This window comes from Malus domestica, chromosome 06 (assembly GCF_042453785.1).
Source record: "Malus domestica chromosome 06, GDT2T_hap1".
In the NCBI taxonomy this organism is placed as follows: Eukaryota; Viridiplantae; Streptophyta; class Magnoliopsida; order Rosales; family Rosaceae; genus Malus; species Malus domestica.
In genome coordinates, this window is record NC_091666.1 from 34,336,104 (window position 1) to 34,361,522 (window position 25,419).

At 36.5% G+C, this 25,419-nt stretch overlaps 2 protein-coding genes across 2 annotated transcripts; one reads left to right on the plus strand and one right to left on the minus strand.

Annotated features, from left to right (window-relative positions):
• Window positions 1-14,993: 14,993 nt before the first annotated feature.
• Window positions 14,994-18,281, minus strand: LOC103428361 (WUSCHEL-related homeobox 1). The gene is made up of 4 exons (XM_008366467.4): window positions 17,647-18,281; window positions 17,113-17,457; window positions 16,552-16,634; window positions 14,994-15,750 (listed from the first exon to the last, which is right to left on the minus strand). The coding sequence occupies exons 1-4, from the start codon at window positions 17,849-17,851 to the stop codon at window positions 15,241-15,243; spliced, it is 1,143 nt and encodes a 380-aa protein (XP_008364689.3). The 5' UTR covers window positions 17,852-18,281; the 3' UTR covers window positions 14,994-15,240.
• A 4,308-nt stretch (window positions 18,282-22,589) lies between these two features.
• Window positions 22,590-25,173, plus strand: LOC103428326 (tubulin beta-4 chain-like). The gene is made up of 3 exons (XM_008366433.4): window positions 22,590-23,111; window positions 23,769-24,038; window positions 24,169-25,173. Exons 1-3 carry the CDS (start codon window positions 22,718-22,720, stop codon window positions 24,852-24,854), a joined length of 1,350 nt encoding a protein of 449 aa, XP_008364655.1. The 5' UTR covers window positions 22,590-22,717; the 3' UTR covers window positions 24,855-25,173.
• Window positions 25,174-25,419: the final 246 nt, after the last annotated feature.

A 25,419-nucleotide genomic window follows, 5' to 3' on the forward strand; every position in this document is an offset into this window, starting at 1 on the left:
CTTATATTATAACATATATTATATTGGCTTTGAGCGAATTTAGATCATTTGAGGATCAGGAAATACGAGCCCTTAGTTTGTGTGAAAGAGAAATCGGAGCTCTTGATTTGTGTAAGATGAGCTAGCGAAATGAGTTAAAATAGACCGTTGAATTCAATTTAAATAGTCTACATGGTCTTTAGATTCCGAACAATAAGATCTGAAGTCGATCTCTGTAAGCCCCAAGCATATAGAAAAAAATATGGCAATGCAGAATGCAATTGAGATGATTCTCTTTTCTCTTCTAATCTCTCTCATTCCCTTCTCCCCTATCTGAACGGCTGCGACAAACAACAAACAACAAAGTATGAGAGGAATGGAAGATAGAGAGAAACCGAGTCTGAGTGCAATTGCGAGGTGAGTGAGTGGTGACTGACAAACTACTCAAATTTGAAGAATATTGTCAGAGGGTAAGTGGGGGAGGGTTTGTCTGTGACACAGAAAAAAAAAAAAAGCCTAAATAGTGCGGCACTTTTACACATTCACATGGGAGTAGGAGAATCAAAGTGGTACTCTATGTGGCTTTTGGAAGCAGAAAAAGATAAGTGGTGGTACTATTGGTACAAACAATGCCACCCAATGACTATATAGTATATACCTGATGTAGCGTAAGTTATAAAGAGATTAAAAACGGTCATCTTTGAATGAGTTTTCGGAACGCCAGAAGTTTGTTTTGCAACTAATGATACCAAAAGATGGTTAAATTATAACCCTAGAAGTTGTTTACATGGTCTTCAATCGTAGTTGCAAGGGAAAAATAAAATACGAAATTAACAAATTTTCTAAACAAAACTTCAAAACCTAAAGTTGTATTTGATCTTCTAAACATCATTAAAACACTACAATTTATATATCTTATATCATGGAAAACTTTGACACGTAACAGAGTATAACTAGCTTCAAATATTACGACAGTATCATGAAATGGTTCGAACTTGGACGAATGATTTTACTGCGTTCGCCAATTGACCTACTCAAGTTTGCAAGTTTGCAAAATGTTATGGCGTTTTTGTGGTTGGTACTCATTATTAAAGACGTCACGTGGATCTCATATCTTTGTTCAAGCCTGCAACAAAATTAAAGGAAAGTAGATATTATTGAGTGCAGGGCAGATGTTCATTGGGACTAAGGGCGGATGTCCATTCGACATGTGTTTGATATCAGTTGTCATATGCACATGAAAGACGAGTATAAATCCATCAAGCGTTTGAAGAAATGCCTCAGTAAAAACATTGAATTTTTCTTGAATTTTTAAAACTGATACTCTAAAATTCAAATCCTGAATGCGTCATTGATTGAATGTGTGTGTATATATATAGAAAGCATTGGCTCCAGGTGCTGGTCTACATAATTTTGTGTCCCTCGTCAACTCATACCTCCATGGGCATTTGAAAATATCAACGGCTGAAATGTGTATCAGCTGCATGGCATCCTTGGTGGTCCTGCACAAACGCAGGTTTTTATTTTTATTTATATATATTAACACCAAATAAAAATAAGAAAATAAAAAGGTGTAAAGCCAAACCCAATCCTAGGCTAAATGCTATTTTTTAGGTTTTATTCATTCTCCAAACCCAACCCAACTCATGCTAAATGTATGAGCTAAAAGCTAAAAGCCAGGATTTAGCCTAGAAAATGGTGTGGGCACCACCAGCAGGATCCCACCCACATGGGCAAGTCTTTTAGGATTTATTGAATTCAACGGCTAAGATAGAATATAATCAAATCAACGGTAAAAAAAAATCTAACGGCCCAAATTTAAATCCAACAGCTAAAATAATTAAAAAAATAATTTAACTCAAAATTCACCCAAATTTAGTGATTTTTCAATATTTATCGGAATTTAAATATTTTTAAGTTAAAATGTTCATAAAATTAAATTATGATAGTGTACATAATTTTTTTTAAATTACTTTAAAAAAAAAAGTAGCCTAAATTTATTCTTTAATAATCTCAGGCTAAAAAATTTAGGCCATAAGGGTTGAAGCAAAAAAATTGTTTCTGGTCTAAAACCTAAATTTTTGTACTAAAATTTTTAGGGCATGTTTGGTATCCTACCCAAAAATTTTGGTTGTTCCTAAAAATAATTTTTAAATAACATCACTTAAAAACAATATTCTTTTAAGTCTCAAAATTTTAAAAATCTGTTTGGTTGAATTTTTAAAAATAATATTTTTAGTTTGAATTCAAACTTCCTTGAACAAAAATTGGAGGAGAGAAAGAATTGGGAAAGAGAAAGGAGAAAGGAAATAGTTGGTGAGGAGAGAGAGACAGGGAGAGGACGAGGAGGATAGGGAGAGCAAAAAATTACAGTGAGAAGGTGAGAAATGAGAATAAAAAGAGTGTAATGAGAGAGAGACAAGACAAAGGGTGAGGAGAGAGAAAAGACAAGGTGTGACGTGAGGAGAGAAGAAAGAGAGGGTTGCGAGAGAAAAAAGAGAGGGTTACAAAGGAGCAAAAGAAGATGTTGAGGAGAGAGTAGAAAAACTCTAAAAACTTACTTTTAGTTAAGAAATAGCTTATGTTTTTAAGTTAGTTTTGAAACCAATTTTTAAAAAGAGTTCTACCAAACAAGAATTCAAAATCTAAAACTCAAAAAGTGTTTTTGAGTTAAAAAAGTTGAACTCAAATAAGATACCAAATAAGCCCTTATATTTTAGCCCAGAAGTTGGAAATTGTCTAAGCCTCTGAGACCACACCACCTCAAAGCTCTCATCGGCCAAATAGATTCTGTTAGAATTGTTGTCGTTTAATGAACTCTGTAGAGATTTAATCTAGGTTGATTACTGTACATTTTTTACACGATTAATTAATTAATCTTCTCTAATTACCTTTTATTATTATTATTTTTTAACATAAAAAGTATCCTACCACACATCAATACACAAATTAGTCTCCTTCCTCGTACAGTGCTAGCATCACATGAGACCAGTAACATACTTTTGGTCTTCAGATCAAACGGTATGCTGAGGCAAAGTCAGCAAAGTCGGTAACGTGTTCACGTAAACGTAATTTTGCATTTTAGTCCATGAAAACGTGCTCAGATTCAATCATGTGATTCCGGGCCCAGTCTTTGTGATGGATCCACCAAATAACTGACTTGTTATGGAAATGGGCCCAAAACTGTGAACTAGATATGTTGGGTGGGTTAGGTCTGTTCTGTGGGCTTGGTCTATACCAGGCCTGGAGGGCTGATCTAGGGTAGCATTTCCGTTGCATGGCAAAATTTTGGGTAAGATCGACTTGACCAGCTAGCTAGTCCGACCATTATGAGTTAACATAACCAGATAGTGTAACTTAAATTTTCTCACATTTTAGAATTGATTTGAGATACGAAGTTGACAAGGGTTAACCTAATTCAATATTTATAAGCTCAAGTTTGAGCACTAACATGCGATTGTAAATATGTTTATACGTAATAGATAAATTCTTTCACACTTACGGAGAATCAAATAAGGTAAAAACTTCATTTTCGGAAAAGAATCACATGAAAAAATATATTTAACCAAAGGAGGTAAAGACTTCTGGTCTCACTGTCCCTCCCACACACACACACACACTCTAGGTATTGTCAATATCTCCTCTTGCAGCTACCTAGCCTTCTTGCTGATTTCTTACCAATAATTACCAGCCTCAGTCAATTCTCTGCTTCCTCATCTTTACCTGGCTACCTACATTTTATTCTTTTTTCTTCAACCTCCACATGGTAAATATTTATACAACAAGATGCTAGCTTTATCTCTCATTCTTTGATGGGAGAAGGGGGAGTAATATCTATTAAGGATAAAAATGTAATTACACCTTCAAGGGATAATACTTAGAGGCTAAGGAATGTTTAGTTTGTTAGTTTAGTTATTCTTTTTTGTTAGTTGTGATGACAACTGTGATGGTTGTAATAGCTTTGTATAAATACTCAAAGTGTAAAAGTTATGCATTGAATTAATGAGAATATTTCTCCTAATATGGTATCACTCGCCCTTTGTCTCACGACGTCTCTTTTTCGATCCTCTTTTCCTGCTTCTCTTTGCACCGCTTCATCTTCTTCGATCCATTGATCGTGTTCTTGATCTTGATCGTGATTTGTTGTTCTCGATCATGCTTTGTTCTCTTCGATCGTGATTTCTCTCTCGATCCAGCTATGGTGACTGCTACATCTTCTTCCTTTGAGTCCACCGATCCACCTCCTAACCCTAATTCTGCGATTTCTTCCTCCATTACAATCCAAAATATTGGTTCTCTGGTTCCGATCAAGCTTACAACCACAAATTACCTGACCTGGAGTGCCTTATTTGCTCCAATTCTTCGTCGCTACAATCTTACTGGTCTTATTGATGGAACCACGGTGGCGCCGCCTTGATATCTTCTTGATTCGTCTGGCAATCGCACAGCGACTCTCAATCCTGCTTATGTTACTTGGTTTGAGAATGATCAAAACATTCTCATCTGGATCAATTCCACTCTGTCTGAATTTTTTATTCCTTACATAGTTGGCGTAACTTCTGCTCGCGAACTTTAGGCGAAATTGGAATTGCGTCTCGCCACTGCTTCTCAGTCTCACATCCATGAGCTTCGCTCTCGTCTTCGCAGTCTTGTTAAGGGTGAATTGACTGCTGCTCAATATCTCCAGCAAATTGAAGAAATTGCAGATGCCCTCGCAAGTGCTGGTGCTCCTGTTGAAGATTCAGATCTCATCTCAGTCACACTTCATGGCTTGCCTCCTGAATTTGACTCTTTTGTGGATGCTATTAAGTTTCGTCTTGGTTCCACGACTATTGATGAATTACACGGCTTACTTCTCAGTAAGGAGATTCAACTCAACAATCGGAAGAAATCTGTCTCAACTGCACCATTTCAGGCTTATAATTCCTCCGCTGGTATTCTTCCCTTGCCTGCTAACTCTACCCCTCAAGCATTTGCTGCCCAGCATCTTTCTCAGTTTTCCAATCAAGGCCGAAATGTGGACAGTAATTCTCCAGGACCAAATCGGGGCAACTTTCAGAATCGTGGAAATTCCAGATTCAACAATGGCAGAAATAACTACTCTCGTCATAATCAAAGATTCAATCGTGGATCTCGCAATACCTACTCTTCCAATCGAAAGTTTTTCTGTCAGATTTGTCGACAACTAGACCATGAGGCTTGTGATTGTCCTCATCGCATGGATCAAAACTACAATGGCAAATCTTCTCATTCTGCAATGGTTGCTGGTACCTCCACTTCTAATCCTACCTGGATTGTTGACTCTGGTGCTAGTTCCCATATGACAAACTCGTATGCCAATATTCAGAATCCAGAAGCCTACACTGGTCCTGAGCAAGTGTATATTGGAGTTGGCAAAGGTTTGCCTATTCTCCATTCTGGCTCATCCTCTTTACATACTTCTACTGAATCTTTTGCTTTGAAGCATGTCTTACATGTTCCTAATTTAAAGCACAATCTTCTCTCTGCTAATCAATTTCTCATTGACAATTCTTGTTCTATGCATCTTTATCCTTTTCACTTCACTGTGAAGGATCTTTCTTCGGGGAGAATGCTTTTTAAAGGACCAGTTCAACATGGATTCTATCATTTTCCCTCATCATTCTCTCCTGCTCATTCTCATCAAGCTTTCGCTGCCTCTGTCAAAGCTCCAAAACATCTTTGGCATCAAAGATTGGGCCACCCTTCTGTAAAGATCATGAATAAGTTGGCCTCTCAATCATGTATTTCTGTTCTTGATGCTTCAAATAAAGCTTTTTGCTCAACTTGTGCACTAGGAAAATGTTCTAAACTTCATTTTTCTAGTACTACTTGTACAACCAGAAAGCCTTTAGAACTTATCCATACGGATGTTTGGGGACCCTCACCCATACTGTCTCATCATGGTTTTCGGTATTATGTCATTTTCATAGATGACTATACCAGATATTGTTGGTTCTATCATTTAAAGTGTAAATCTGATGTCCTCTCCACCTTTATGAAATGGAAATTACTTGTTGAGAATTCTCTGTGTACAAAAGTTATTACATTACGTTCTAATTCTGGTGGTGAATTTGTTAGCACTGCATTCTCTCAGTTCTTAGCTAGCCATGGCATTCATCATCAGCTCACTTGTCCTCATACCCCCGAGCAAAATGGGTGTGCCGAACGTAAGCATCGGCATATTGTCGAGACCTCTCGAACTCTCTTGGCAGCATCTAAAGTGCCTCATGCTTATTGGGTTGAGGCTTTTGCAACCTCTGTCTATCTCATAAACAGGTTACCCACTATATCTCGATCCTCTCCTTGGCAGTCTATTTTCCAGAAAGAACCTGACTATAAATCTCTCAAGGTTTTTGGTTGTAGCTGTTTCCCTTGGTTGAAACCATACACATCCTCAAAACTAGATCCTAAAAGCACGCCCTGTGTCTTCTTGGGATATAGCTTAAATCACAAGGGCTATCTGTGTCTACATCCATCTACTCACCGGTTGTATATTTCACGGCATGTCCTCTTTGATGAGTCCACTTTTCCATTTCATACCTTCCAATCTTCTCCATCCCGACCTGTCTCCTCCTCTCCCTTATACCTATCATCTATTCCCTCATCGCTCACATTTCACTCTATCTCTACACCACATACCATCTCTCCCAATCCAACCTCCCACCATACACCCTCTGCCACTTCTCCAAACCAGATTCCCACCTTTGCAGCTTCTTCAAACCAGCTCCAACCCTCTGTAGCTTCCCCCAATTCCCGTTCCCAGCCTATATTACCCATCAACACCCACCAAATGCAAACTCGATCCAAATCTGGCATATTCAAACCCAAAGCACTAGCTGCAACCAAGCATCCTATTCTTTCCCATCTTGTAGTTGAATATGTTCCTACAACCTACCTCCAAGCTTCTAAACACTCTCATTGGCGCACGGCTATGCAAGAGGAGTTCAATGCACTTGTAACAACTGGTACATGGTCCCTTGTACCACCTTCTTCATCTCATAATCTTGTGGGATGTAAGTGGGTGTTTCGGATCAAAAGGAAACCCGATGGTTCTATTCACAGGTACAAAGCCCGCTTGGTTGCTAAAGGATTCCACCAACAAGAGGGTCTTGACTACACTGAAACCTTTAGTCCCGTGGCCAAACCAGTGACTATTCGTCTCATTCTCACTCTTGCTGCTCAATTTGATTGGTTCCTCAATCAATTAGATGTCAGTAATGCATTTCTCCATGGCACCCTTACTGAATCAGTGTTTATGCAACAGCCACCTGGCTTTGAAGATCCAACCAAACCGCATCATGTTTGTCATCTTCACATATCACTTTATGGTTTGAAACAGGCTTCTCGTGCTTGGTATGACAAGCTTCATAATCCTCTGCATTCTCTTGGTTTTCAAGGCTCTCAAAGTGATCATTCTCTGTTTATCAAGAGTTCTCCTACTCCGGTATTCATTCTAGTCTATGTCGATGACATCTTAGTCACCGGACCCTCATCTGCAGCCTGTCAACAAGTCATCACTCAACTCAGTGCTCTTTTTCCCATCAAGGATCTTGGTGCTCTTCATTACTTTCTTGGTATTGAAGTTAAAAGATCATCTTCTGGTCTTTTCATCTCTCAAACCAAGTATATTTTGGATCTATTGGCAAAAGCAAAAATGGAAGGTGCCAAGCCCTGCAGCACCCCTCTCAGTACTTAACCTGGACTCGCCCTGATCTTAGTTTTGCTGTTAATTTGGTATGTTAGTTTATGCATAGTCCAAGACTTTCGCATCTGCAAGCAGTAAAATGTATTCTCCGATATCTTAAAGGTTCTCTTGATCTTGGATTATGGTTCTCCAAGTCCTCTCCAGTTCCTTCTATTCAAGCCTTTTCAGATGCCGATTGGGCGGGTTGTTCTTTGGACAGAAGATCCACAGGCGGCTATTGTGTATATTTTGGCAACTCTCTCATTAGTTGGAGTGCCAAGAAGCAACCTACTGTTGCTCGTTCCTCCACTGAAGCTGAGTATCGGTCTCTTGCAAATACAGCTGTCGAAATCACATGGATCTGTAAACTGCTTGCTGACATTTCTTATTCTCTGCCTCGTTCTCCCAAGATCTGGTGTGACAATCTCTCTGCCATTTCCTTAGCTAAAAACCCTATTTTTCATGCTCGAACAAAGCATGTCGAGATTGATTACCATTATATTCGTGAAAAGGTTCTAGCCAATCAAGTTTCTGTGCAGTTTATCTGTACACAGGATCAGGTGGCAGATATATGCACCAAATCTCTGTCACAACCTCGGTTCATCCTTCTTGGTGACAAACTCCAACTGAGAATACCCCAGTCTCATTTGCGGGGGGATATTAAGGATAAAAATGTAATTACACCTTCAAGGGATAATACTTAGAGGCTAAGGAATGTTTAGTTTGTTAGTTTAGTTATTCTTTTTTGTTAGTTGTGATGACAACTGTGATGGTTGTAATAGCTTTGTATAAATACTCAAAGTGTAAAAGTTATGCATTGAATTAATGAGAATATTTCTCCTAATAATATCTTGCTTAACCAACTAATCATATATTACAACGTATTATTAGTCTGAAATAGGAGAAAAACTTGTGTAGTGATATTTGGACCACATCATTCTTAGGAGATCTTTTATAAGAACATGAAATCTTTTTGTGTTTTGGTTATGCCCAAGTTAATTTGGTTGTAAATTATTTGTGAACGAGATGACCTAATCAGGCAGCACTACCGAGTATCTAATTTTACTCTCTCAAATGAGATACTAAGTGGAATGACACACGCACAAAAACGTACATATATGATTGTGACTTAATATGGATGGTGAGAATATGTATTTACGCGCATACCCTACACCCGTGTGAATATATAGGGGACCATTTAGCTAGGGCAAAGCTTTGCCTGCATATAATGCCAAACATCAAGGACAATCTTTTGTGTCGATAGCTACGAATGCATTTGGTGGCGAATTGTGCAGGGAAAGGTCCGGAAGGAGAGTTAACCTCAAACAGTTTGGTGTCGGCACAATATGTACTGACAAAGAGCCTTCTATAATACACACACACACATATATTATACATTGTCTTATATATTCGATGAATGCACCTCGTGTATAGGTTTGTCCTACTGTATGTACGTCTAGGTAAAATTGAGTAAATGAATGGTGTACATGTTTTTTTTTTCAAAAAGGGATTAGCCGGTGGCGGCCACGACAGTCCATCTTTCTAAATTTTTTTGGGGGTCAAGAAGACTCATAGAGGTATTTTAGCCTCTATGGTCACTAGTGCCACGAGTTGAACCCGAGATGTACAGTGTGGAATACGAGTCTAGAATTTGTCCCCAACCTCTTACCCATCCCTTAGTGGTTGAATCTTGGACATGTTTGGTCCATATATATGCAGTATAATACAAACAAACAAAATGTCACTACAAGATTACGTGCTAAACGAACTAGTCATAATTAGGTATAGACGTTTTAACTTAGTAGAGACTATATATATATAATTTCTAACATATATCTTGAATTTCTAAGTTTATTAATTATATTAAAACTATAGATTGGTTTTCTTATAAGAGTTTCTCTCTCTTTCTCTCTGGATAGAGACATATTTAAGAGAGAGAGGGAGAGTACTACTGTAACTGGCGGATGACCTATACTGCACATAAAATTGACCGACTTTTTAGACAATGTTAAGCTGCATTTGCGTTTGGCTAACACTGAACTGTGAAAACTGAAAAGGGGCATCATTATATACTCCTAATTTCAAGGTATGAGAGAAAAAGGAAGCAGATCATTGCATGCACGAAAGAGAGAACCTGAAATGCATGTAAATATATGTGTGAGAAATCTCATTTCTCTGCAAATGGTTAAGCGATGAGACGCAGAGACTGGAAAGTACCAACACAGGTTGTCAAATATATTTACAAGGGAGCTAAATGGTGATCAAGAAATAAAACAAAAAGGACGACGCTTATTGCCGAGGAGTAACCATAGTTACCATAGTTTATTAGTATATATGTTCAGCAGTGCATATGTAGGTATATCTCCTATCTCATCCATCTTTCAAATATTCTTTTTGACATTAATTTCAATATTAATATAAAATATTGGTAAGCCCTACCTTGGAGACTATGACGGCAATCTGATAATATTTTTACATATATTAATGAAACAAAATATCACGATTTTGTTATAAATGGACAAAAATGAGAGAGATAATATTTGCTATAGATAGAAGTGGAAATGGTACAATGTATCATACTGTTTATTTTTGTAAATGTATAACATAAAGGATGCAAGTAAAAAGAGGGGATGGTATTGTTATTATTACTTCTCTCTTGATCTTGTGTGTTGTAATGGTATAAAATATCGATGATATCGGAAATATCGGTAGTCCAAAAACATGGAAATTTAGATGGAAATATTGGGATATTATTGATATCAATAAAAATTGAATAAAAATCACGGAAATTGTAAGAAAAACTTGGAAATTTTTATTGAAACTTTGAAGAATGTTTATTTAGTCAATTATCTATTAGTTTATAAAAAAAATAGAAGGAAATGCATTACATGATGGATTTAACTGATTTAAGTTGATTATACAGCGAGCTGGCAAACATTGTGAGTGTAGAAAATATGTAGTAATTAATGAAAAAAAGATTAAACACACCATAATCATTTATATATAATGATTTACTACAATATTTTACACTTTATACATTGCATGGTAAGATACATGAGTGATTTAGTACCACATAAAGTTCCTATGAGGTTCAAAATTTTCACTATCTTCATCATCTCTATGTGTAGAATAAGTTTATTGTGAAGAGTATTCATCAAATGATAAATCCCCAAAATAGTTTTGCATGTAATTGTTAACATGCCACTCATATAAATATAAATATTTTAGCATATAGTCACTAAAACATAAGTGATATATGGTGGTTACGGTGTTGGAGGAGTAAAATGGGAGGGGTTCAAATCGCCTTTGTGTTTTTTTTCCTCCCTTTTTTCCCTTTTTTTTCTTTTTTTCTTTCCCTTCCTTTACATCGATATTTTAGCAATATTACACCGATATTTTGACAAAATATTGCTGAAGTGTGAGTGAAATTACCAACATCGATATTTTTCGATATTATCGTCGATATTGTCGATATTTGTATGATATGTACATGAATATGTTCCGAAATATCCGTGATTCGAAAAAACCGAAATATCCTCGATATTTCGTCGATATTATCGATATTTCAGACTATGGTTATAATAAGGTTACAAACATATCTCTATATACAAAAGGTTTTGATGCGACACAACCTTACATGCGTGAAGAATTTTTTTACCTCCTTAAGACTTTTTCACCTAAGACTTGTAAATGTTGCTACCAAAATCTATTTTAATTTGCTTCCTCATATAATCACATGTGTGGTATCCACACTAAATTTCACAACAAATTTCAACATAGATAAATCCTTCTCCCCAGAATATATGCATGCCATTCTCTTTGTCAAGCAAAAGCATACCGATGAGATATACGTACTACGTACTACTACTGCTATAGACTACTACACCCGTTCAAAATTTCTAATTTCTAAAGCTAACAAGTCGCGGTTTTGTCCCCTCTTTTTCTTTTTTTCTCTCTTCTGCACCTCTCTCTCTAGATCTCTACGCTTTCTTGTCATAAGATACCAACAAAACTCAAAAGGTACGTACCATATAATTGGATCCCTCCATACAGAATACGAGCCTAGCTCACCCCTTAATACTCTTTGTCCCTCTTAGTTAAATAATTAATTATATTTAATTAGATGATCTTTCTCTAATTTTAGTTATGATGATTAATTATCTTGCCAGAGTTTGGAGGTGCTGACTGCTGAGTAATGGTCTATTAAAAGAAGAATGCAGTTTTTTATTTTATTTTTCAAATAAAAAAACTTTCAATCGTTTAATTTAGACACTGAAAACGGGTCCAAATAGTACAATATACCACCTATATACACAAGCAAATTGATAGCAACTTCCATCTCTATCTATGAATTACTCAGTCAAAAAATTTCATTGTTGGTCAAATATTATTGGAAAAGTTGGGTTGTAATTTGGTTTAATTTACGATTAGTGGATATTTATTTATTTATTTTTACATATTACAGGTTTTTTAGTCCTATTGGTATAAAGATTAGAATTAACCACCACGGGATGACCAGTGGTTGGAGACAGATTCTAGATCCGTATTTCACATGGCACGTCATGGTTCGATTTTTTATGCTCGTGAATCACACGATGGTGGCCGTGGGGAGGCTGAAATGCCTCTGTGGATCTTCTCGACCCCTGAAAGGGTGGACTGCCGTGATGAAACTACTAGTTAGTTCATTTAAAAAAGAATATAAGGATTATACTTGTTTGTTGCATATTTATGTTAACTTGAAGGTAGGTTGTGAATGTTACATTAAATCCAGATAGAAGGCAACATTTTAGCCAAACAATTATTTCCACTTGATTTAAGCTGTGAAGGTTAATTTCTCACAGTCACACATTAATACAAAGCACTTGGAGTTTTTAACCTGCTTTGGATTTTTCAATGGATTCCCTCAGCTGCTACTGTTTTTTCTTTTGGGTTTTTGGGGTGGAGGAGGGCAGAGTAAAGAACTGCACCGCCGCAGCTGCTGTTGTTGGTCGTCGCAAATGCTTGAAAGCCGTGATTGATTAAGTTGACACGTCCTTTTTCGAAAGTTGCTCGATGTTTACCCCCATCCCCAGGACGTAAGCTTTTACAGTTTTATTTAGGGTTTTTTCACGACCACACAGTACGTACGTCCGTTGACCATGAACGAGCAAATCTCAATGGTTGATCTCTATATTTTATGTTAATCTAAATTTTTGAACCTACACAAGCCCCGAGAGAGAACCAATAATACAACACTACGTTTACATACATGTTTCTGCCCTCATTAGGTTGGAGCTGGAGGGAACAACATTCCCAAAATCTCCATGATCATCAGAAGAAACCTGACCTCTTGAGTCCTTAGACCTATCGGGGTAAGTTTTTATGTTCCATATATACGTAGATAACTGAAAAGAAAATCCCATCCATCCATCTATCATGATGATAGATGAAACAAACCATAACTAACAGACTTTGTTTTTAAAATGAAAGCATGAAAATTTAAGTTTAGTCAAGTTAGCCAAAGTAATTTAATTAATTTTTGTTGCACACTTTACGCTTGAGTTTAAATTTGTATTCCCTTAATTTAATTGAATTTATGTCTTTTTTGGAAAAAGAAAGAAAGCATATGGCTCTAAACAGTGACTTAGTGAGTTTGGTTATACAACTTTACCAAATATATATATATCAGTTGCTATTACACCATATTTTTGCATTCCATTAGGAGGCCAATAATGAAAGCAGACTCTTAACTGGTAAATTGCACCCTCAATTCCACTTAAAACCAAACAATCAATCAAACAAGTAGGCACATTAATTGTTTAAGATTGTTTTATATACGTCTGCTCGTAATAATTTCTCTAGACGGTTTCATAAAAAAAAATTAGTGGGGAACAACACTCGGAGACTGACTAGTGAGTACTCACTAAGTACTCTATATATTTTTATTTTGACTCAATGATATTTTAACATATATTTATTGTTTTAAAAAACAATAGACATGTTAATTTTTTATTTTTTTTGGACTTTAAAAGACAAGGAACACTTTGACATCTTTTAATTGGGTCAAATCAGAAAATGAGTACATAAAATATTTACTAGTGAGTATCTAAGTATTATCCATTAGTGGGAAGAAAATTAAAACAAACATTACTTTCTAAAGATTCAGAATTTTGACCACTTTATTTCATTCAAACTAGCATTTCCCTACACACTTTGTGTGTATGAACACATTTTTATAGAAAATGAGAAGGAGAGGGAGAGAGAGAGAGAGTGTGGGGGAGTGGGAGATTTTTGTTTTTGGTTTTTTTATTTTTTTATTTTTTGGTTTTTTTATAAATATTGGAGGTATTTTAACATCACATGTAAGTGAGGCTTCAATAAAAAACAGTAAAATTTGGACATGTGAAATTACATTATTGCCCATCATTTTTTTTTGTGTGATAGGAGACTAATTTGTTTTTTCACCCTCTTTTGGTTGACAAAGAAGATTTTATTAATTAGTAGAGATACTAGCTTAGCTATATGAGGGATTATGAACACTCTTTTGTTTGCAATACTCTTCCAAATTAAATCCATTTACTATTTATCTCTTAATTATTTCATGCGTGATTTGTTTGCTTTTTATATATATATGGACTCATTGTTATGAATAAATTAGACAGAAAAAAAAATGAATAAATTGTGTTTGTAAACTTTGAAGGTTTTGGTTTGAAAAGCAATTGGGTTTTTCTTCTAACATTTTGTTTGTTCTTTTTCTTTTCTAAAAAAAGTTTTATTTACTTTTGGTCTGGGGATTTAAAATGCTGGATTCGTTTTCAATATAGTGGGCAAGTATTAATTGTATGGAATGTGGATCACATCATTACCATATCATTTGCTAAATTTGTAACAAAAGAACAAAACTACTCCCCAACCTATATTCTTGGTCACTTCAACATCAAGCTCTTTTACTCTCATCTAAAATTAATTAATTCCATCTCTGATTCCTCATATCAACGTCAAACTCTCTCCCATGCATCCATCATCCAATTTTTTTTAATCCCTTCAGTTGAGGACCCATCTCTCTCTCTCTCTTAATGCATATACAATCACATGTAAATATTCATCGCATGACACTAATACACATTTAGTACAACGTATCGTGCTAATGATAAAACATTTGAAAAAAAGTTTACATGTAATATTATTAATAATACATGATGCCCCGATACCGATACATTCACAATACCAAAGCATCCCTAGAATGTAAGTCATTCTCAATCACATGACGCATCCACAGTCATTACTTAAACAAGGCCTGTGTGTGGATGGACATTAAACCTCTGTAATGTGCTTTAATGCTAATTTGCATTGATTCAACCAACATGGTCCAACCTTCTTCGATATCCACATACATTCATACAATGGCGCATTACACAACTCCCATGAAATGTAACATCAACAACAACAGCTTCTTAATTACTAAATTAACAGTCCTCCATTTTCCAACTAAATAACAAAATCTAAACACCTCCCAATAACGGTACCATCATTTTACATCATATATAGCAAATAATTAAGTGGTTATTACATAATAATTAGTTCTTTAATGGAAGGAACTCAAAAAAGGGGTAAGGATGAGCACTGAAGCTAGCGGATAGCTCCGTATGATCCTTATCGTTAACGCTTAACTCGTTGGCATTGGCACTGGCCTTGACATGACCGCTTCTAAGAGGAAAGAGTTGAAGGGTTTGAGATTCCTCACATCCATGATCTTGCTCAGTGTTGAAACCAGTTTCTGATGTGTAGGGTGCTATGAAGATGCTGAGATCATGAGACTTAAAGAGCCTTTGGTCCGTTCTTCTTACTGTAGCTGCTGCCCTAGATCTGGCTGTCGTACTATCACAAGTCGGAGGGGTGTTTATGAGGTGGGTGGGAGGGTGAGGGTGAGGGTGAGAAGGACAAGACAACTGCATCATCTGCCACGTGGCATTCCTTTCTACAAAGTTTCTTCTTTGCTCCAATTCTTCTTCGTCGAATTGGATCCATCCATCCGTCCTGCACTCTGCTGCCGCTGCTTTTGCTGTCCTTTGTATTGAAACAGATTCCTGTTGATCAATAGATAAACCCATTTTAAAATTATATTTATTAATATAGACATTAAAGGCATAGCATGCATGAAAACTCATGTTCTGAAACCCCCATTGAAACCAAAATAAAAGCAAGTCAATGTTGATGTCCTTAGTTTCGAAAATTCCACAATTTCATACATCCGTATATTGGACAGACTGCAGTTGCATAGTTGAATTTTAATAACTTTCATCTAGCCGTTCAAACACCGATGTGGTTACGATTTATTCTATCTTTGGCCAAATAATTTGAGATAGGGTTATCATTGTCATTTTAGAACCAGCTTGGTGCTCATTTAGTCATTTCCATAGAATCAGTGTGCTCTGTGACCAAATGAAATGAATAAGCAAAGCACAAGGCCCAAAACCCTAGCTAATTAAGTTTCATAACAGCAGCCCCGACAGAAAGGAAGGAATGCAGCTTTTAGACCCTTTTATTTTCCCAATAAACAAAGCTTTTGGTATTACTAGCTTGCTTGCTTGCTTCCTTACGATAATTTACACATATATTTTTCTTATTTGTTAGTACCATGATATACGCATATTGCTTTGAAATAATCATGAATATTCCATAAATAATCATTATGCAATAGTTCTGCCCTAATTGCATATTAGTAATTAATCATTATAAGACTACTTTTTAGAGGCTTTTGATTTGAGGAATCCTAACTAGTAGATAAAGGAGACCATATATATAGCTACCTAGCTAGTTTAACCTAAATATAGATTGATAAAAGCAAGTTATGAAGATTGTGAGAGCAAAGAGGAATTGAAATAGACCTCAACAAATGTAGCAGTACTGCAATTTGTAGAGGGTGCCCAGTTTTTGGTCTCTGCGACTTCAAAGCCTGTCCTACTTGCCCCTATAATATGTAGACATAAAGAAAAACAAAAAGAATACGACTTTACAACCTGCATCGATACATATCTTTCAATTCTGAAACCACAAACAAAGTGGAATATTACATATATATATATATATATATATATATATTGGCAATAAATTAATTGAAAAAGAACATCCCTAGTAAACAAAAAGTTAAGAACAAACTGGACTGACTGTTATTTTCACTCCCATGCTGTCATTTGCACTCCTTTCTAATGGAAAAAATTAACGAAGAGATGAATGCAAATGACTATTTTAGAGTGCTAATAGCAATTGAATTAAGTGGAAAGGCCAAGCAAAACTTTTCAAAGTTTAAACGAACATATATCTCTAACTAATTAATTACTTTCTTTCTCAAAAAAGAAACAAAACAAGAACATTAATAAAGGGATAGAGTAGTGAATTAACAGTAGTATTATTTTATGTAAGTTGGGTTCATGATTGATGATGAGTACCTAATAATTCTTCTTTCTTTTGATTATCTGTAGACGTCATTGATATTTGCAGTTGCTGGTCGTGTTCTGCAGAGAGGGCAGATGATTCCATTTGACGGCGACGTTTCTGCCTTTCTCTGGCCTTGTGGTTTTGGAACCAATAGAAGACATTCTTCCCTTCTATCTTTCCATATTTTCGAAGCTGTGCCGTGATGTGCTGAATCTGCTCTGCCGACGGCGTTCGAGTCCCTCGTCTGTATAATTCTTCAAGAGCCCTCAGCTGCTCCGGCGTAGGGTTCCATCTTGAGCTCACCACAACCTGTGGCGTGTTGAGAAATTCCGATCTCTTGTTTCGTTCAGCCATAGCTGTATGTACACAAAAACACACGATAAATGGAAATTAAAAGACAGATAGATCAAAAAGAAAGATAAGATAGCAAGGTAGCTAGTATTTTTATATGTAAATAGAAGATAATTATGTAAGTTTAGCTCCTCAATAACCGTCAATGTTGACTACTACTTCCGGTAGCAAGGTAGCTAGTTTATATATAATACCGGCGAGTTGGTGATACTGCGTAAGGAAATCGTGAGAGCCATAAATTGCTGATCGGTTTAGACAAGGAGGAGTTGTGATGGTCGAAGAAGTGTTGTTTACAGAGGGAAGCGACCTCGGAATGAGAGTGCGGAGCTTCCGTCCATTGAAAGAATCCGGCATGTTGAAATCGCCATGGCCACCGTCATTATAACCCATCGTCCACATTTTGATCAAGCTAGGGTTTCTGTGTGACTATCCCTCTTTCTCTCACTAGCCCAAGGTAATGGCCTAAAGGTTTGCAATAATTACAAAAACAAGAACAAGAGGAGTAGTATTTGTAAGAAGTGAATTTTTGCCATTTGAGGTAATGTGAGTTGTGGAATATGATGGTGGTAGTGGACTTGGAAAAATGGGAATGTAGTGGAAGAGCATGCAAGGGAGATTGGAATGGTGAAAGTAGTGTTGGGGGGCATGGAGGAGATGGGGGTTAAGATAGGGTGCTGCCTAGCTACCTCATATAGGTAGAGTAGAACGGGTTTTCTTTAGTATATGGTGAAAGCTCTATATTAGAGAGAGAGAGAGAGAGAGAGAGAGTTTTGTAGCAAATGGGTTACTTGAGCTGAAATAGTAGTGATGTAATATTTGAGTTTCAGACATTCAGTGATGGGGATTGATCACTAGCTATATATCACACTATTGTATGGAATTCAAAAAGGAAGAGAGAGAGAGAGAGAGAGGGAGAGAGAGAGAGAGAGAGAGAATAGTATTATAGTGTTGGTTGAACACAGAGCAAGAAAGTGAGGCAAGGCATGAGGTTGACTAGGCGCCCTTTGCACAATACATTATTGGTATTTTAATTTAGAATGACAGAAAGAATATTGAAGGAAAACAACTTATATATATCGAATGAGTTCACTTTACATTGTAATGTTTTGATCTAATACCAAAGTATTATGTGAAGAAAAACTTACACATAAAATTTTATTATTAAACTGAAATATTACACAATAATAAATTCGTTTGAAGACTTGTACGTCTTGTAGGTATGAGGAAAGAGAGTCCCGTGGAGAAGGAAGGGGACAAAGGAAAAAAGAAAACAAAAGCAGAGAGAGAGAAGAGAGAGAGAAGAGAGGGAGCAGGAGGGCAGTAGTGTGGAAGGAAGAAGAGGGAAAGGGAAGCGTGGAATTCTGGGAGGGACATCGGGAGTAGGAAATGAAAAACGACGTGACGATCATGAGGGTTATCATAAGCCTCATCACCCTTCTTTCTTTACCCTCTCTCTCTCTCTCTCTCTCTCTCATTTACTGTTCTCTTCACGACTCGTGCCTTTCACACTTATTCTCAATCCGAACTGCCTGCCTGCCTGCCTGCCTTGCCTGCCCCCTCTCTCTGCCTGCCCCTTAATTAATCTTACCCCTTTCTCTTGTCTATATTACATATTATAAGGTAAAATGTATACAATGAATTTGAACTTATTTTATTACTATTATATCAGGATATTTTCAGATAAAACTCTAACTTGATGTGCCAATAACTGGTTAAATGCAAGTTAAGAATAGGAAAAATTAGTATCCGGTCCCTAGTTCTTACTGTTTATTAACTAAGACCTTATTAGTTATCAAATTTTGATTCAAGTTCCTAGCATTAATGTGATAATGAATTTACATGTTTATTATAAAAAATTTTAATATAAAAATTAGTAATTAATTTAGGGTTTAATACTCACACCTCTATTAAACTTCTAATTAATTTTCAATTCAAACATTTCCAAAATAATAAAAAATTAAATTAAATTAAATTTGTACCTATTAGTTTTTTTATATATATAAAAAGATTCTTAATTAGTATGATTACTAGTAGTAAGTTGTTGGTTTGTCTTTCTGAAATCTCGACATGAGATCAAAGCATGCTGAAATTGTGACACATCCAGACTTCCACACTACATCATGTTGAATAATATAAGAATTTTACGTTGAAAGCTTGACAAAATAAAATATATATACGAAGAAATATTTACTACTAATTGTATCAAAATATTTTGAGGCAAAACCCTAACCTGATGTGCTAATAAGCGGTTAAATGTTAGTTGAAAACAATATTTGATTAGTCATAGTGTGTCACTCTTTTGTCACTTTAAAATCTCAACAATAAAATCAAATCTTGCTTAAATAGTATGTTGACACATCCATGCTTCCACCCACACCCATACTGCATGCAACACCATTCCGCATGCCATGCCACGCTTAGATATATTCTTTACTTACCAGTTACCACAAATACAAACAACATATTGCATGTCTCTCTCCCTTCTGCAGAATTAATGTACGGATGTTTAAATCTTGCATTCTTGTTTTTTAACCTAATGTTTCACTTGCCCGCCCAACAGATTTGACCCAATCTGCATCTACTCTCCACTGTCCAATCATCTTGCAAAATTTTCATTCTGTTCTATGTGATGTGATATTCATGCATACATATTCCATATATAACCAAATATGTGTGTTTGAATAATTTGTCCTTTTAGACTGTCTGCGATATAATATTTGTAAATATATATACAAAATATATTATGGTATACAGAATGAGATTTGCACCTTGACATGTTACCAAAGTTACTGTATGTCTCTCATTTGTCATCTTCCTTCCATTCAGTTTTTCCTGGGTCCATTTCTGCTGCCATTGGAAAAAAAGAATGCATGCAGGTGCGCAGCAGAGTTTCTCTCTCCCTGTATTTATCTTCAAGATATATGCCACAGCCCTACAGCCCTCCCTGAAACCTCATTATTATGATGGAATGACTCAATTCTCGAGTGCACGTCCTAATGTCCCAGATATACATACGGCACCTCTTTCAGCCCCTTCTGCGTTGATCAAACTCATAATTGTTTCATTATTATTCTTTTTTATCTTTTTGTTCGTTTCAAACCTACGGCCTTCCTTCTCTAATTCTGTATATATATATACATGCTACATGCTACATGCTACATGCATAGGATTATAAAATCAAAATTGTATGCTTTAACATGCTAAATTCTTCTGTACTAAAACTCAGCTAAAATACTGTTCATTAACAGTATTTGAACTGAAATGCCCCTCAGCTGCAACTTATTCTCAGCTCTGTTTTTTTGTTGCACAGTAAATTTAAAATTTTATCCCTGATATACGCGTGTCGATCATCGTAGAAGGGGAAGGGGACGGGTGGCATTCTTCTTTCTTCTTCTTCTCAAGCTTTCTTTCTGAAAAACTAAAACAACACCACTCCCAAGTCAAAAGTTTTAAATTTTACCCCTGGTATACGCGTGTCGGTCATCGTAGAAAGGGAAGGGGACGGGTGGCATTCTTCTTTCTTCTTCTTCTTCTCAAGCTTTCTTTTTCAAAAACTAAAACAACGCCGCTCCCAAGTCAAAAGAGCTTATTGATCATGTCTCTGAAGAGGGTGAATACTCTTTTGCGAATCGATATTTTGGATACAGTTAGTAGTAATAATACCTTGATTAATGTGGCACTGATATATAATTTGTACACCTATTTGGGTGAAAATTTTCAGGTATGACTTTTGAATAAGAACCTATGCAAAAAATGAAGTGGTCGGATCATGAGGTTCCATTATTGTAGAGTAGAAGACGATTAGGGATTAATAACATGACTCGAAGAACTTTGGAGTTTCTAATGGATGTTTTGGGGCATTTTAATTCCTCAGTATTATTTTGAGCATGTTTACCAACAAAAATAAAAAGGAACATGTTGACAATTCGTGGTTAGGGCAAATGGTTAAGCCAAGTTAATTGCCTACGTACAAGCTCAAATTATTTGGTAAATCTCATAACTTGAACCGTTCACTTTAGAGTTCTTACTAGAATCCATGCAAATTTGGCTCAAGTCGGAAATCTTTTATACATTTGATTGTGGTTGTGAATATATGCATTGTTTATCGTAAATGTTGCGTTCAATTGGTTATTTGATGATAAAAAATAGACGTTTGGATCTTGAGATACATTATTAAGTGGTCATAAACGAGTTATTTGGGCAAGTTAGATAGAGCAAGAGTTAGCGTTTGAGCTCTAATTTATTTATATATCACTCTAGCATGTATCTCCAAGTGCAATTTCTTCTTTCTTTTTTCAAAGGGAGAAGTACAATGTAATTTTTCTGAACTTTTCGCAGAACAAAATTTTTAAAAAAGAGATGAAGGACAAGGAGCCTAGCCCTACTACAATGGATTTGACCAAAATATGTTGTAGGAGGCCCATTTGGTCACATGCGATAAAGCCCAAACCCTAGTGCTGATTAAGTCAAAGTCAAAGTCAACGTCAAAGGTGCTTATGAACATGAAACAACAGCAACGCAATTCTAGGTGACAATGTGATGGAAATTATGAACAATTATCCACAAAGAAAAGCATAAAATTTGTCGTCCTAAAATAAGAAAAATTAGATCAATCGATAGTGGTACATATTTTCACTTAGTTAGAGAAGAATTGAATACATGAATAGCAAAGCATAGAAAAATTATATGCATTTATAATGAGTTTAATTATTTAGGATGATTAGATTGTTATGACGTAATTTTTCTGATATTTGTAAATGTATTGTAAAATATTTTGTAAAAATTAGAAAAATGATGTATAAATAAAAACAAATATTGCATGGCTGTTGAAAGAAGAGTAGCAAGTCTCGTTAAAAAACAAACTAAAAATAAACATATGTCCATTTATAATTAGAAACATGTAAATTTCAACAAGACTTGCCGCTCTTCTTTCTTCGGCCAAACATTATTCAATAAAAACATGGCCCTGTTAAGCCGGCGATACTGATTGAATCACCCACACATGGCAACTATTCACGTCCCATAAATAACCACCCACCCCCACTACCTCTCATCGGACGGACACTCTCAACCGTCCATATCAGACTGCCAACTCTTCATCACCCATCTCCCCACCGCTAGATCATCTTCCCTCCCTCCGTATAAATACCCCCTACCCTTCCCTCCAAAATAATAGCCCTTCCTTTCAAGAAAACAGTTACCGGCAGTTTTATACATATATATTTTTACGGATCTTCACCGTTTTAACCCCACAGATTGGCGGAAATGAGAGAGATTCTGCACATCCAGGGAGGGCAATGTGGGAACCAAATAGGAGCAAAGTTCTGGGAGGTTGTGTGCGACGAGCACGGCATAGACCCCACCGGGCAGTACACCGGTAACACCGACATTCAGTTGGAGAGGGTGAATGTTTATTACAACGAGGCCAGCGGCGGCCGTTACGTGCCTCGCGCGGTGCTCATGGACCTCGAGCCAGGCACTATGGACAGCATCCGCGCAGGGCCTTACGGCCAGATTTTCCGACCGGATAACTTTGTTTTTGGCCAGTCCGGGGCCGGAAACAATTGGGCTAAAGGGCATTACACGGAAGGCGCTGAGCTCATTGATTCGGTGCTCGATGTTGTTAGGAAAGAGGCTGAGAATTGTGATTGCTTGCAAGGTAAGAATGTGTAGTTTTTATTTATTTATCTAATTTTCTTTCATCATCACAAAATAAAATTGGTATGATTTGATTGTGTTCTTATTATTAATAATTTCTACACATTGTATTATACATCCCAATGGACATCAGATTGTCGATATGCCATCTATAATGTGTAAATATCATTATTGTCAGTACATTTTCAATAATATTAACTACACGTATATTCAATCATGCATATAGAATTTGTGTTGTATAACCTAAATAATATTTAGGGTTGGGGATGAATTCCAGGGTCGTATTCCATATGACACGTCTTGAGTTTGATTCTTGACGCTTGTGAATCATACGACGAATGCCAAGAAGAGGCTGAAATGCCTTTGTGAGGCTTTCTGACCTTCAAAAGAGTGGAAGGCTATGACGAAACTATCAGTTGGTTCTCTTTTTATAAATAAAAAATAGTAATTGATATCACAACAAAAAATTTGTAATATTTTACATTACACAAACATCTCATTTTGCAGGGCTAGATTTAAAAATTTTGGCCACACATAACATGTACAAATTCAAAGACAATCTTTTTCATAAATCATAGATATACTATCAGAGATTGGACAAAATTTTCAGATGCTACAACTTCATGTCATTAATATTTTAGACCTTAATTTGATTCAGGATTTCAAGTATGTCACTCACTTGGAGGCGGAACCGGTTCTGGAATGGGAACTCTCCTCATTTCAAAGGTAAGAGAAGAATTTCCGGACCGGATGATGCTCACCTTCTCTGTCTTTCCATCTCCGAAGGTTTCAGACACCGTCGTGGAGCCTTACAATGCCACACTTTCCGTTCACCAACTGGTTGAGAATGGAGATGAATGTATGGTCCTCGACAACGAAGCCCTCTACGATATATGCTTCAGGACTCTTAAGCTCACCACCCCAAGCTGTGAGTTGAATCCACATTTTGAAACTCCAATATGCAAATCATCCTTAATTCTAAAGCGTAAAATGTTGATTGACTTTATCTTGATAAATATTATGGCATCACACAAAATATTTACTTTTGTGTTTTCCAGTTGGGGATTTGAATCATCTGATTTCGGGAACTATGAGCGGAGTTACTTGTTGTTTACGCTTCCCTGGACAATTGAACTCGGATCTGCGAAAGCTAGCCGTGAATTTAATCCCATTCCCTCGACTACACTTCTTCATGGTGGGATTTGCACCTCTGACATCTCGAGGTTCGCAGCAGTACTGCGCATTATCCGTCCCCGAACTGACACAACAAATGTGGGATGCAAAGAATATGATGTGCGCAGCTGATCCGCGCCATGGACGTTACCTCACAGCATCAGCGATGTTTCGAGGCAAAATGAGCACGAAAGAAGTTGACGAACAGATGATGAATGTGCAGAACAAGAACTCCTCCTACTTCGTTGAGTGGATTCCAAACAATGTCAAGTCCAGCGTTTGTGACATTCCACCGCAAGGTCTTATAATGTCTTCGACATTTATTGGAAATTCGACTTCTATACAAGAGATGTTTCGTAGAGTGAGCGAGCAGTTCACGGCAATGTTTAGGAGGAAGGCCTTTTTGCACTGGTATACCGGAGAGGGAATGGATGAGATGGAGTTTACGGAAGCGGAGAGTAACATGAACGATCTTGTTGCGGAATACCAACAGTACCAAGATGCCACGGTTGACGAAGATGGCGATTACGCCGAAGAGGAAGAAGGGATGGGAGGTGGGGAAGAACTCTGAAGGTGTTTGATTTGACGAGTTTGCTGTTTCGTGTGATGCAAGCAATAATTAAGGTGTTCATTTTTGCAAACTATTATCTACGAGTACTGCGATATTGTGTTTGTATGGGAATTTAGTAAATTCAGTTTTCCTTCATAAGTTAAGCCCTTGCTTGTAATAAGCTATTTGCTTCTAGGATAAAATTATACATATGCATCACCTTGAATATTTATATCATGCAGATATGTATTACTTGGTATAAAACCGAGCGCAGTGGCATTTTAGGATTTATACAGCCGACTTCATTTGGTGGGATAAAACTTTGTTGTTGTTGTTTGTAGATGTGTTTATGATTACATGCACCAAGCATTCTTTTTTGAGCCATCTTTTCGAGACTTCTTACGACATTGAGAAGAGAAATATTACTAATCAGAAGTAAATTGTATTATCTAGCCTGATTCTTAGTATGTAATTTTGCTATTTCACAGAAAAATGAATTCGAACTCAAATACAAAAAGGCATACATACTGATGTAGCCGACCGACCTTATGTTTTCCCTTTTGAAATGAATTATTGCAAAGCAAAA

What these genes read in the sequence shown, in the direction of transcription:
- LOC103428361 (XM_008366467.4), bottom strand. Translation starts at nt 17,851, where the DNA reads ATGTGGACGATGGGTTATAATGACGGTGGCCATGGCGATTTCAACATG. An exon ending in GCAGTATCACCAACTCGCCG is followed by an intron (nt 17,458 to 17,646) that starts GTATTATATATA and finishes GTGTACATACAG; the next exon opens with CTATGGCTGAACGAAACAAG. An exon ending in AAAGAAAGAAGAATTATTAG is followed by an intron (nt 16,635 to 17,112) that starts GTACTCATCATC and finishes TACATATTATAG; the next exon opens with GGGCAAGTAGGACAGGCTTT.
- LOC103428326 (XM_008366433.4), top strand. Translation starts at nt 22,718, where the DNA reads ATGAGAGAGATTCTGCACATCCAGGGAGGGCAATGTGGGAACCAAATA. An exon ending in GAATTGTGATTGCTTGCAAG is followed by an intron (nt 23,112 to 23,768) that starts GTAAGAATGTGT and finishes AATTTGATTCAG; the next exon opens with GATTTCAAGTATGTCACTCA. An exon ending in TAAGCTCACCACCCCAAGCT is followed by an intron (nt 24,039 to 24,168) that starts GTGAGTTGAATC and finishes TGTGTTTTCCAG; the next exon opens with TTGGGGATTTGAATCATCTG.